Source organism: Lacerta agilis, chromosome 17, assembly GCF_009819535.1.
Source record: "Lacerta agilis isolate rLacAgi1 chromosome 17, rLacAgi1.pri, whole genome shotgun sequence".
NCBI lineage: Eukaryota > Metazoa > Chordata > Lepidosauria > Squamata > Lacertidae > Lacerta > Lacerta agilis.
The window spans coordinates 38,842,432-38,856,350 of NC_046328.1; the positions used below are offsets into that span (position 1 = coordinate 38,842,432).

The 13,919-nt window shown below is 41.2% G+C and overlaps 2 protein-coding genes across 2 annotated transcripts; both read right to left on the reverse strand.

Annotated features, from left to right (window-relative positions):
* Nucleotides 1–497: 497 nt before the first annotated feature.
* LOC117061479 (vomeronasal type-2 receptor 26-like) lies at nt 498–9,057 on the reverse strand. The gene is made up of 6 exons (XM_033174317.1): nt 8,882–9,057; nt 5,982–6,273; nt 3,536–4,417; nt 2,802–3,071; nt 2,449–2,575; nt 498–1,399 (listed from the first exon to the last, which is right to left on the reverse strand). The coding sequence occupies exons 1-6, from the start codon at nt 9,055–9,057 to the stop codon at nt 498–500; spliced, it is 2,649 nt and encodes an 882-aa protein (XP_033030208.1).
* A 1,614-nt stretch (nt 9,058–10,671) lies between these two features.
* On the reverse strand, nt 10,672–12,903 carry LOC117061480 (vomeronasal type-2 receptor 26-like). Its single transcript, XM_033174318.1, has 2 exons — nt 12,795–12,903; nt 10,672–11,573 (listed from the first exon to the last, which is right to left on the reverse strand). Exons 1-2 carry the CDS (start codon nt 12,853–12,855, stop codon nt 10,672–10,674), a joined length of 963 nt encoding a protein of 320 aa, XP_033030209.1. The 5' UTR covers nt 12,856–12,903.
* Between the last annotated feature and the right edge of the window lie 1,016 nt (nt 12,904–13,919).

The window sequence follows — 13,919 nt, forward strand, 5'->3', positions numbered from 1 at the left end:
TAGGTGGGGGGAATGCCTTGATACACAATCATACATTTCCCACAAAAGAGACACAAAACCTTTGAATTGAACTCTGGAAGTCTAATGATTAAGTGAGATTGTATCTCAGCTAGATCTGTCGTAATGTGTTTAGCTTAGATCACATGAAAAAAGGATACAATTACAGATCTGTTTTTATATGCTGTTTTATTATTGGTTATAAATTTCCCCCAGTAATATAGGGTTGTTGTTTTTTGCATTGTACACCACATACGAATCACAATAAAGGTACAATAAAAGCTCCCCCACACACAAGTGTTTCATTGTAAGGAAAACTTGGTGGCATGGTAAACGTTTTAAATTGCTATTTCGACACTTTCTTATTTGATGCATGTGAAGAGAGTGGATCAAATGTTTCAACAGGATACAACAGAGTCATACTTTATATAAAGCCACATATGAATTTATCGGATATTTTACAGGAAACAAAAATAGAAATGAAGGAAATATTTGAAACGTTAATGTTTCCTCCTCATTAACTGCTCCTTTTTGTTCAGATCAGGCCTAAAAATAATAATGTAGCATTTAGGAGTAAAGATGCAGCTCAGTAAACCTGAGCCAGATGACAGGATGGAGAAGACCTCCACGGCCACCATGAATTTCCCCTTGGTGCTGAGGTAAGTTGGAACAAAGGATAGCCACACACTGCAGAAGACCAACATGCTGAAGGTGATGAACTTGGCTTCATTGAAACTGTCTGGCAACTTCCTAGCAAGGAAAGCCACCGTGAAGCTGACAGTGGCTAGAAAGCCCATATAGCCCAGGACACAGTAGAACATGGTGACGGACCCTTCATTACATTCAATTATGGTTTCTCCGTACACTGAGTGATTGTCCACATCTGGGAACGGGGGAGAAGAACCCAACCAAAGAGCACAAACGGCGACTTGGACAAGGGAGCAACACAATACGACAGAATGTGCCAATCTTTTCCCCACCCATTTCTGGAAAACGTTTCCTGGCTTGGAGGCCATGAAAGCCACAACCACTGTAATAGTCTTAGCCAACACGGAAGAGACAGCAATTGAAAAGATGATGCCAAAAGCTGTTTGTCTGAGGAGGCAGGTGGTTTTATTGGGTCGTCCGATGAATAGCAAAGCGCAGAGGAAGCAAAGGAGGAGAGAGGCAAGGAGAAGGTAGGTGAGGCTCCGATTGTTGGCTCTGACGATGGGAGTGTCCCGCTGCTGAATGAAGACTGCAAGCACCAGAGCTGTGATCAGGGCACAGAGAAGAGCCAGAGAAGTCAGAGTAAGGCCCAAAGTATCTTCAAAAGAAAGAAAACTTTGGATCTTGGGGATGCAGTGATCTCTACGATTATTAGGGAAGTGATCTTCGGGGCATCTAGTACAGTAGTCCAGATCTGAAAGAAAAAGATAATATGCATACTGCAAAGATGCCCATAATTGTTCTCTCTTATAAGAGCCACTTTTCTTAAACAATCCACCTAAATCCAGTGTTTAAATCTTCTGGATTCAACATTGTCCACCAGTGACCTTTATCCAGCACTGAAGTGAGAGAATAAATCTACTGAGTGAATGGACATCAAAATGGCAAGTGAAATTCAGCGTTAGCAGATGTAAATTGCAGCAAAAATCCAAATTTCACATTTTCAGAATTTCAGTCTGATCTGGTGGTTATTGACTAGTAGTAAGATCTTTAAGTTGTGGAGGATAGCTTGATTAAGAATCTAACCTAGTATGTGGCAGCTGTGTGTTAGGGAGTGTTAGGAAAATTATTGGGAAAAACCCAGTCAGCATCATTATATAAATCTATAGTGTGACCACTTTTGGAATATTAATGTGGTGCTGTAAAAGTTTCAGAAAGGGGCAAGTAGAATGGTCAGAGGGTTGGAACAACTCCTTTTTGAGGAATGTTACAATTGCAGCTTCGAACTTCAAAGAAAAAAAGGCATGGGAAGGTGGACACTACAGTGTTTTGATTATGCATGGTGTGAAGATTTGGAAGCCCACTGTGTTTACCTGTAAGGTTTCTTTGCAGGTAGTTATATTATTATTGTTGAGTTTTTGGGTTTGTGTGTGTAGTTTTTTTATCAATTTTCTGAAGAAGGAATTAAAAAGTAAATTATTTAATTGAGTACAAAACAAAAAAGCAGAGTCAAGGATTGTCAAAGATAAATACTCCACAGCTAAGCAACCCATTGGAAGAATTGTACAGAAAAATAAATAAAATCTATCTTGTTGACAATTTCAAATTAATATTCAATGTTCTTGCATGCTCCGGGATATTGTTTACTCCCTCCCAAACTAGATGTTATTACTCTAACCACAAATGAGAATATTCTGCAAGTGGCAGCAGCTAAATCTGAAGAAATCAGAAATGGTTCTTGTTTACACTACTACTATCCATACTTTTCATGACAAACATATTTCTTAAAAATATTTCTCCTACCCTCCTGGTTCGAAATCATATCCTCTGGACATGGAGAACAGTCATAGCAACAAAATTTCTTTCCCTCCTTTTTTTCCCTGCTGTACCCAGGGTAGCACTGATCGTTACATAAAGAGAATGGAGGTACCTATTCTTGAACAAAGGAAGGATCGAGTATTAAATGTTTGGATTTCTTTTCTTTTCCAAATAATAACCGATAAACAAAGGGCTGATGAAATGAAATATTAACACCTGTGATTGCACAAATGGCAAGTTCAGTGTAAGAAATGCTGTACCAAGGGTCTTTAGGTGGGGGTGGGTCTACTCCACCACAATGAAGGAGGAAATCTATGCTGCTGCCTCCACCCAATTACCATGAAAATTATCATTCGATATAAAGTGAGAATTTTCCACACCTGAGACAATTCTCTGTGCCATTCAAGTCTCTCTGCATTAATAGTGAGCACTTCACCATGGGTAGCCTGAGGATCCAGCCTTCCCACTTTGACTTTGACATAAGAGTTATTTGGGAAAGTGACCAAGTTGGTAATGTCAAATCCAGCTACTATTTCTCTGTGTTCATTAAACCTGATTTCATCACCAGCGCTGTTATTGAATAGAAAGTCTCTAAACAATGAATGAATCTGGACGGGGGGAGAAAAAGAACGGAGGAAATACCAAGACGTCAATTATTTTCAGAAACATTACTCTGGGACACCCCGCCACTGTACCAGAGAGCTTGCAGTCACAAGGACACTTTCCTTCATGTGTGGTGGGAGTGCGAAAAATGAACAGCTTATTGACTATATTCATGAATATTTCTCAATAACAAGCCAATCTATAGCCCTGCACTTGGCTGTTAAAAGTGATCTAAATTTCACCCTTGTTTATAAAGAGCTGCTAACTCTGCTGCTGGCTGCAGTCAAACTTGAAATTGGAACAAAATAGAAAATTCTTTCCAGTAGCACCTTAGAGACCAACTGAGTTTGTTCTTGGTATGAGCTTTCGTGTGCATGCACATTTCTTCAGATATCTTCTTCAGAGTATTGAAATTGATGAGTGGTACCAGGGGTTTAGACATGTTCTAAATGGATTTCAGAGGCATTACCTTCCAGGGTTCCACTTTCCAAGGATGCAGCTTGCCTCCATTTTCCATTTGTTTGTAATTTAAACTGTTTGAATGCATGATCTGCAATACATGTGCCACAGCATACACAGCATTATAGATACTGTAGCTGTGACCTGTCATGCTTAATTGAAAAAATTGCCCAGGAAGGCTCTCCAGCTTCTCCTCACCACTACATGTTCCATCAATATCTGTGAAGCCATCAGAACTTGGAACAAAGCAGTCAAATGCTTGTTCCCAGAAACCTTTGATAAAACCGTCTCCTTTGGCTTGAGTAGGTTTTAAAGTTTGAATATATTTTTGGAATCCTTGAACCTCATTTGAAGGAATTGTGAAGGAAATAGCACCATGGAACATTTGGATATCCCAGGTTTTTTGTACTATAAAGAGTGCAAAATCAATCTGTGCTGTTGTGATCCATACTTTCCCAAAAGATGCTGTCTCATTGTACTGAGACTCAGCTGCTAGTGACTTCTTTATCCCCAAGATAATGGCTGCCAACCATCTAATATTTGCAGTTTCTCCATATAGAACAATCACATTGGCTTTGCTGTTCTTGAAAACTGGCACACTCTTCATAATGTATTTGTTCATTTCACTCATTTCCAATATTCTCATATAAATTGGAACTTTATTTGTGAAGGCTGAACAGATTCCATTCTTGGAAAGGATTGCTTCCATGACCTGCAAGAAATGTTCTCCACCAGCATCGTCAAAAGTCATCAGCCCAACCCATTTCCATCTAAAATGCACTAGTAGCTCAACAATTCCTTGGTACTGGAGGGCTTCATTGGGGACCATGCGGTAAAAGGAAGGGAAAGCTACTTGATCATTCATTGCTGGTTGAAATGAGCCGTATGAAAACTAGCACAAAGAAAGAAACAGATTTTAACTGTAATAGCATCCTGAAAAATGAGCCAGGTTGTATTTTCCCCTGCCTCTTTTCCAAAGCAAACTATTGGTCCAAAGAAGCAAAACAATATCCATCGCAACACCAGATCTAAAACCTGGACGGTACCATTTAATTGGATCCATTCCTGGAAGTCACAGTCCTCTGCCAAGAAATCTAGGCACAAACAGAAGTGTGGGTAAGCCCTTAGACTCCTTCCAGGAAAAAAAAAGATTTTATTGTTGTTGTTGTTCAGTCGTTCAGTCGTGTCCGACTCTTCGTGACCCCATGGACCAGAGCACGCCAGGCACGCCTATCCTTCACTGCCTCTCGCAGTTTGGCCAAACTCATGTTAGTAGCTTCAAGAACACTGTCCAACCATCTCATCCTCTGTCGTCCCCTTCTACTTGTGCCCTCCATCTTTCCCAGCATCAGGGTCTTTTCTAGGGATTCTTCTCTTCTCATGAGGTGGCCAAAGTACTGGAGCCTCAACTTCAGGATCTGTCCTTCTAGTGAGCACTCAGGGCCGATTTCCTTGAGAATGGATAGGTTTGATCTTCTTGCAGTCCATGGGACTCTCAAGAGTCTCCTCCAGCACCATAATTCAAAAGCATCAATTCTTCGGCGATCAGCCTTCTTGATGGTCCAGCACTCACTTCCATACATTACTACTGGGGAAACCATAGCTATAACTATATGGACCTTTGTCGGTAAGGTATTGTCTTTGCTTTTTAAGATGCTGTCTAGGTTTGTCATTGCTTTTCTCTCAAGAAGCAGGCGTCTTCTAATTTTGTGACTGCTGTCACCATCTGCAGTGATCATGGAACCCAAGAAAGTGAAATCTCTCACTGCCTCCATTTCTTCCCCTTCTATTTGCCAGGAGGTGATGGGACCAGTGGCCATGATCTTAGTTTTTTTGATGTTGAGCTTCAGACCATATTTTGCGCTTTCCTCTTTCACCCCCATTAAAAGGTTCTTCAATTCCTCCTCACTTTCTGCCATCAAGGCTGTATCATCAGCATATCTGAGGTTGTTGATATTTTTTCCGGCAATCTTAATTCCGGTTTGGGATTCATCCAGCCCAGCCTTTCGCATGATGAATTCTGCATATAAGTTAAATAAGCAGGGAGACAATATACAGCCTTGTTGTACTCCTTTCCCAATTTTGAACCAATCAGTTATTCCATATCCAGTTCTAACTGTAGCTTCTTGTCCCACATAGAGATTTTTCAGGAGACGGATGAGGTGATCAGGCACTCCCATTTCTTTAAGAACTTGCCATAGTTTGCTGTGGTCGACACAGTCAAATGCTTTTGCGTAGTCAATGAAGCAGAAGTAGATGTTTTTCTGGAACTCTCTAGCTTTCTCCATAATCCAGCGCATGTTTGCAATTTGGTCTCTGGTTCCTCTGCCTCTTGGCAGGGATACTGGAGTGGGGCAACCCACTCCAGTATCCCTGCCAAGAAAAGTCCATGGACAAAGACAACAGGCATATAAAATATTTTATTACCCCCTATGAATGCTACACATCAATCCTACCTGTGGAATCTTGTAAAGTCCTAAAATATCTGCCATCTGTGAAGATGTATCAGATCTAAGTCCACCAATGATGCCCATTAGATGTGTCTGGGTGTCACATTTGTAGTTGGGGAAAAACTGATGGAATTTGAAAATAAGATCCAGTGTGGTGCGGTAGGTCATCCTTGCATCATAGTAGCTATCATAGATGTGGGACCCAAGAGTGACATTGGGCAAGATGTTGGAATTCTTGTTGATCTCATGTACAGCAAATGCCAAGGCCAGGATGTGCTGGTAGAATTTTGGCACCATCCTGGAAACAGATTTACAAGCTCTTCTTATGAGAAAAATCAACATTAAAATATGGTTCCACTCTGCTTTTAAGATCATTTAGCTGTCCAGTGAAAAGGAAAAGCTACAATTCCCAGAAGATGGTTGTGGTAAATAATTTTAGTTGGACAGAAAATGAAATTAACATTGGCTCACTTTTACTGGATTGCTTTCTTTATTATTTACATTAATAGAAGATCTTGAAGTGTTTTTTTTTAATCACCCACTATTCCACCATGCAGCCCAAAGCTTCCAAACAAAAACATGGCAAGCCAAAGGCTTACACCGCCTAACAGACTTCTACAAAAATGACAAACCCATACCAACAAAAGAAATACAAGAAAAAACTAGCAGACACGCAAATACCCTAGCTGACCCAACAACAACTGCACGACTTCTTAAATAATCCACCAATCATAGCAGCAGCCATTAGGCCTCTGACAACCTTTGAAAAACTTCTCCTGACAACAGAGGGACACAGCAAGGGGATGGTATCCACACTATACAAAAGACGACTCCAAGACCCTACAAAATCCCTCACTACAATTAAAGACCAATGGGAACATGATAGAGGTTACAAAATAAAGGTAAAGGTAAAGGGACCCCTGACCAGCTTACGAAATAAACCCTACCAAATTATCTAAACTGTGGTCTAAACCACCCTTTAAGTCCATCTCAGCCAAAAGAAGGAACCTCACTTTGAAATTAATTTATAGATGGTACCTAACACCTCGGAAGCAGGTGCTGACACACCCAGGAACTTCACCTAAATGCAGGGGAGGTTGCCTCACTAGAGGAACATACCTACAAATGTGGTGGAATTCCCACCAAATTCAATCCTTTTGGACATCAGTCCTACAAGAAATATGCAAAATAGCAAAACAGGTATTAGAAGCCACTCCAGAACTGGCCTCACTGAATATCTTCCAAGACAACAATGCACACTCACACTACAAAGAACTCATAAGCCACCTGCTCTCGGCAACTAGGAGCATCATAACTAGACACTGGAAAGACCTTGCTAACAACAAGGCCAGTGGAAGTGATGATATTCCAGCTGAACTATTTAAAATTTTAAAAGATGATGCTGTTAAGGTGCTACATTCAATATGCCAACAAGTTTGGAAAACACAGCAGTGGCCAGAGGATTGGAGAAGATCAGTCTACATCCCAATCCCAAAGAAGGGCAGTGCCAAAGAATGCTCCAACTACCGCACAATTGCACTCATTTCACACGCTAGCAAGGTTATGCTTAAAATTCTACAAGGCAGGCTTAAGCAGTATGTGGACCGAGAACTCCCAGAAGTGCAAGCTGGATTTCGAAGGGGCAGAGGAACCAGAGACCAAATTGCAAACATGCGCTGGATTATGGAGAAAGCTAGAGAGTTCCAGAAAAACATCTACTTCTGCTTCATTGACTACGCAAAAGCATTTGACTGTGTCGACCACAGCAAACTATGGCAAGTTCTTAAAGAAATGGGAGTGCCGGATCACCTCATTTGTCTCCTGAGAAATCTCTATGTGGGACAAGAAGCTACAGTTAGAACTGGATATGGAATAACTGATTGGTTCAAAATTGGGAAAGGAGTATGACAAGGCTGTATATTGTCTCCCTGCTTATTTAACTTATATGTAGAATTCATCATGCGAAAGGCTGGGCTGGATGAATCCCAAACCGGAATTAAGATTGCCGGAAAAAATATCAACGACCTCAGATATGCTGATGATACAACCTTGATGGCAGAAAGTGAGGAGGAATTAAAGAACCTTTTAATGAGGGTGAAAGAGGAAAGTGCAAAATATGGTCTGAAGCTCAACATCAAAAAAACTAAGATCATGGCCACTGGTCCCACCACCTCCTGGCAAATAGAAGGGGAAGAAATGGAGGCAGTGAGAGATTTCACTTTCTTGGGTTCCATGATCACTGCAGATGGTGACAGCAGTCACGAAATTAGAAGACGCCTGCTTCTTGGGAGAAAAGCAATGACAAACCTAGACAGCATCTTAAAAAGCAAAGACATCACCTGCCGACAAAGGTCCGTATGGTTAAAGCTATGGTTTTCCCAGTAGTGATGTACGGAAGTGAGAGCTGGACCATAAAGAAGTTGCAGCCAATCAGCAGCTATGATCTTCTTCTCTACCAGCAATTTCAGTAAAGCAAAGGGTTGTGGCAATTCAATGTCTATTTGCTCAGAAGGAAACTGACAGAAGTTAAGAAAAGTTACACACTGATTTTTAAAGCGCTTCTTTAACTTTGATCATTGACCTGTTTTGTATAGATTTTAAAAAGAGAGAGAAACAAGCCAATAAAGAAATCCATGCTTCTTCTTTGTTTAAAATGGGAAGCCTCAGCAGGCAAGACCATCACCTCAGCTGAGTGAAATCATCTCACAATATTTGAATGATTCAAGTGGGTTTTTAAAAGAATGATATATCTAGTTAATGTGTTCTGGTCCTTATGAACATTCACTCAGTCACAACAATTGATACTGTTGAATATAAACCAACCTTTGGTGATTCTAAAAGGATATAAACACCAAAATAAAAGCAAAGCTCACTTTTATGCTGTGTGGAAAAAAATAATTTCTTACAATTGGACACCAATCTCCTCCTCCAAAGGGTGTTTCAGGAAATCAACATCAGTTAAAAGGAAGTAGATATGAGACATTATTCCTCCAATGTGGATTTCACTTGACGGGTTCCATTCATGCGGAACATGTACTGGATCATTCCCAGTGCAGTTGGAATTTTCTACTTTGCAAGCCATGTGTGGTAGCAACAGCAAGAAGAACATCTCAAACCTCATCCAGATGGCCATGGGAATCTCTGAACCTAGATTCCTCTCTGATGCTCTAGAGTCTATGGTATAGTTACTACTGCTAGCTTGGATTGAACAAATTACCAGTAGCTCTGATGCCAGTGTGGTGTAGTGGTTAAGAGCGGTGGACTCGTAATCTGGTGAACCGGGTTCGTGTCTCCGCTCCTCCACATACAGCTGCTGGGTGACCTTGGGCTAGTCACACTTCTTTGAAGTCTCTCGGCCCCACTCACCTCACAGAGGGTTTGTTGTTGGGGAGAAAGGGAAAGGAGAATGTTAGCCGCTTTGAGACTCCTTAAGGAGAGTTAAAAGCGGGATATCAAATCCAAACTCCTCCTCCTCCTCCTCCTCCTCCTCCTCCTCCTCCTCCTCCTCCTCTTCTTCTCTTTTGAAAATACACTTTTAGGGACCTGTAGCTCGTATCTACCTTGCATTTACCATCGAGAGGGTGAATGTCCCTTCACATCAATTGCAAGATAATAATCTGACTCTTGACTTGTTAGATCTCAAGCCCTGCCTCTCTCCAACCACCCTACCTGTAGCTGGCAATTTTACAGTGGGGTGATATAAAATCATTTCAGGTATGCTTATTATCTCCATCACCACCCCACTGAAAAGTCCCTGCAGAGTTGGCCCAGCTGAATAAAATACAGTAATTTGGGTAATTACAGGGTGACATCACCACCTGCTGATTCAAGCATGTTTGTGAGATGTCAAATCAAACTTCTTCAGCTCTCTAGTTGGTCTTCAGCTGGGTGGTGACTTGAAAGTGACCCACACTGACCACAAGGATGCAAAAGGTCTGGATACATGGATATTTCTATTAGATATGTCCAAGTTACAGTTGAACTCCTCTCCAATGGCACTATGGCAAATAGCAAAGCACCCTTGGTGATGAGTCATTTCCCACACACCCTGCCCTGTCCCTTGTCCTCAATTTCCACTGGTTATCACAAGATAATTCCTCATATCAAATTAATATGTATTTTGGAGTGATATATGATCACTGGAGTCCTCTAGGCTTTTATTAGTAGATTTTGTATTTGTAAAAGTACATGGAATGTGAGCTATAAGCTATGAGCCAAGGGAGCTATGATTTTGAGAATGTATATGAGCACAAGTAACAAAATAGCAACCATTCTATCCTTCACATGATACACAAATGGCTTCCAATAGAGGGCTGGCATGACATGAAATATCTGTTGTGGTTCTAAAACACAAGTGCAATTTTGTAGTTAAAGACTCACATATACACAAAAAATAAGAATGGGGAAATAAGGACACTATGGATTAGTCTGTTCAACATTTTACTTCCAAATTCTATGGTTTACTATACTTCACCAAGCAAACAGGAACAAAATTCAATGCTGAGGAAGGTATTACTCAAAAAATGCACATGAAGGTTTCATTCTACATAAATTTCACCTGCTGTTTGTTTTGTGTATGTGAGAAGAATGCTTCAGATATTTCAAAAGGATGGTCCAAAATCAGACATTGCACAGGGAAACTGACTTTCACAGAAAACAAATTAAAATGAAGAAAATGATTTGAATATTTGAAAGTTTAAAATTTCCTCCTCATTAACTGCTCCTTTTTGTTCAGATCAGGTCTAAAAATAATAATGTAGCATTTAGGAGTAAAGATGCAGCTCAGTAAACCTGAGCCAGATGACAGGATGGAGAAGACCTCCACAGCCACCATGAATTTCCCCTTGGTGCTGAGGTAAGTTGGAACAAAGGACAGCCACACACTGCAGAAGACCAACATGCTGAAGGTGATGAACTTGGCTTCGTTGAAACTGTCTGGCAACTTCCTAGCAAGGAAAGCCACCGTGAAGCTGACAGTGGCTAGAAAGCCCATATAGCCCAGGACACAGTAGAACATGGTGACGGACCCTTCATTACATTCAATTATGGTTTCTCCGTACACTGAGTGACTGTCCACATCTGGGAATGGGGGAGAAGAACCCAACCAAAGAGCACAAACGGCGACTTGGACGAGGGAGCAACACAATACGACAGAATGTGCCAATCTTTTCCCCACCCATTTCCGGAAAACGTTTCCTGGCTTGGAGGCCATGAAAGCCACAACCACTGTAATAGTCTTAGCCAACACGGAAGAGACAGCAATCGAAAAGATGACACCAAAAGCTGTTTGTCTGAGGAGGCAGGTAGTTTTATTGGGTCGTCCGATGAATAGCAAAGCGCAGAGGAAGCAAAGGAGGAGAGAGGCAAGGAGAAGGTAGGTGAGGCTCCGATTGTTGGCTTTGACGATGGGAGTGTCCCGCTGCTTAATAAAGACTGCAAGCACCAGAGCTGTGATCAGGGCAGAGAGAAGAGCCAGAGAAGTCAGAGTAAGGCCCAAAGTATCTTCAAAAGAAAGAAAACTTTGGATCTTGGGGATGCAGTGATCTCTACGATTATTAGGGAAGTGATCTTCGGGGCATCTGGTACAGTAATCCAAATCTGAAAGAAAAAGATATGTGTGTGTGTATATATATATATATATATATATATATATATATATATATATATATATATGATACCATCAGTAATCAGAACCAACCAATTTAGGTCCACCTAAATCAGTATTTGCAGTCTTGGTAATTGTTTTCAGGGATTAATTCTAATTCATTCTGCTTAAGTAACATGTGGTTTGCCAGGGTTCTTTAACGCTTTTGAGTAAAGAAAGACTTGTGGTGTGGCAGGCTATTTGGAGATGGGAAAATGGGGTTGATTTCAGTTGAGATTTCCTGAGCCTTCCCTTCCCTTTTACAGTATAGACATATGACCTTCTCTTGGGAAATAAACAGAGATAACCAATACCAATGTAATGAATCAGTACGCATTTCATTTTCCTCCTTCTTTGTTGTCTATTCTTTTTCTAGGTTTTCTACTTTTCCCCATTTTTGTCAGTGCTTTGTTGTTGTTGTTCAGTCGTTCAGTCGTGTCCGACTCTTCGTGACCCCATGGACGAGAGCACACCAGGCACGCCTATCTTTCACTGCCTCCCGCAGTTTGGCCAAACTCATGCTAGTCGCTTTAAGAACACTGTCCAACCATCTCGCCCTCTGTCGTCCCCTTCTCCTTGTGCCCTCCATCTTTCCCAACATCAGGGTCTTTTCCAGGGAGTCTTCTCTTCTCATGAGGTGGCCAAAATACTTGAGCCTCAACTTCAGGTTCTGCCCTTCCAGTGAGCACCCAGGGCTGATTTCTTTAAGGATGGATAAGTTTGATCTTTTTGCAGTCCATGGGACTCTCAAGAGTCTCCTCCAGCACCAGAATTCAAAAGCATCAATTCTTTGGCGATCAGTCTTCTTTATGGTCCAGCTCTCACTTCCATACATTACTGGACTGGTCAGTGCTTTGGGCAGCATCAAAAGCTCACTAGACCCCTTGCCTGGCTCCTTTGGGTTAATTCAGCCAAAACTTTCTATTGCGCAGATCTGTGATTTTCTCCGCTACCCCCCTCTTTTTGGTAGAGTTCCAAGATTTCAACAAATGATCAATTGTTTCAAACATGATTAAAGGGTCATACAATATGCTGTTTATTTGCTGAAGCAACCTTCCCATCTCCTTCCCATCCATAAAAACACTATTGTAAATAATGTACAGGCTACATCTCATGCATCCGCCTCCAAGAACTGCCTACACTTTTCATTAGAGATATTTAAACATGTCTCCTACCTTCCTGTGTTGAGATCATTTCCTCTGGGCACGGATAACAATCGTAGCAACAAAATTTCATCCCCTCCTTCTTTTTCCTGCTGTACCCAGGATAGCATTTATCGTTACATAAGGAGAATGGAGGCACCTATACATTGACGAAGGAATAATTTTCCATTAAATTAATTGTTTTTATTTTTTTTTAAAAAAAGAGGGTTGATTAATTTTATACATTAACATATGTGACTACAGAGACAGTGCAGAGAGTGTGGCCAATGCTTACTATTGGAATAAGAGGAAAAACGTGATAAACAAATCTCTTGCTATGTCAAACCCTGTACTATATTTTTTTCAATAACTAGAAAATACCCCAAAAATAAAACGAAATTAGAAATAGCACGACAAGATGGGCTAAAATATCTACAGTCTCTTAGCCACCAGCACCAGTCTTCTGCAGTGACTTCCTGTTTGCTACGAAGCCAGGTTCAAAATCTAGGTCTAGGAACTTGCTGAACAAATATAGCCCAGCTGAGTGTCTGTCAGAAGTCCCGGTTCTCAGCTTGATAACACAGTAAGCATAGGTAAAAAGGAGGATTTATTGCAAAAACAAACAGATAGCTCCGGATGACTTTAACAAAACCTCCGGCATCATTACTCAAGATGACCCTTCTGAAGACTTCTTCCTATGATGACAGAAGATATTGAACTTATGAACGTCTCTTGTTTTGCTCCCTGTCTAACAGCCCTCCCCTTCGCTGATTCTCCACACTTATTGGATTAGCTCCAGCCTCTTCCTTTTCTGACAAGCTACCCATGTCTCTATTCGCTCCTGTTTGAATTTCCTGAGCGCTTTGGCTGTGCTTCAGCCCATTCCCAGTTGTTTACTTGGCAACTGGCATTCCAATGTTCGGAGGAGTCAAATCTGAGCCTCTCTGTTCTGCTGCAGGCTCTAACATTCCACTAGGAGCTGGCTCATTCCTGATAGTGTCACTGGTTGACCCCACATTGATGAGGTTTAGTTGACATTGACAAGAAATTGAGTGCCATTGGCCCAGCCTTGTAGAACACTCTTCCAATGGAGATTCAGAATGCAGCTTCTATATTGACCTTTAAATGCATACTGAAAACTTTTATTCGGATGCTTTC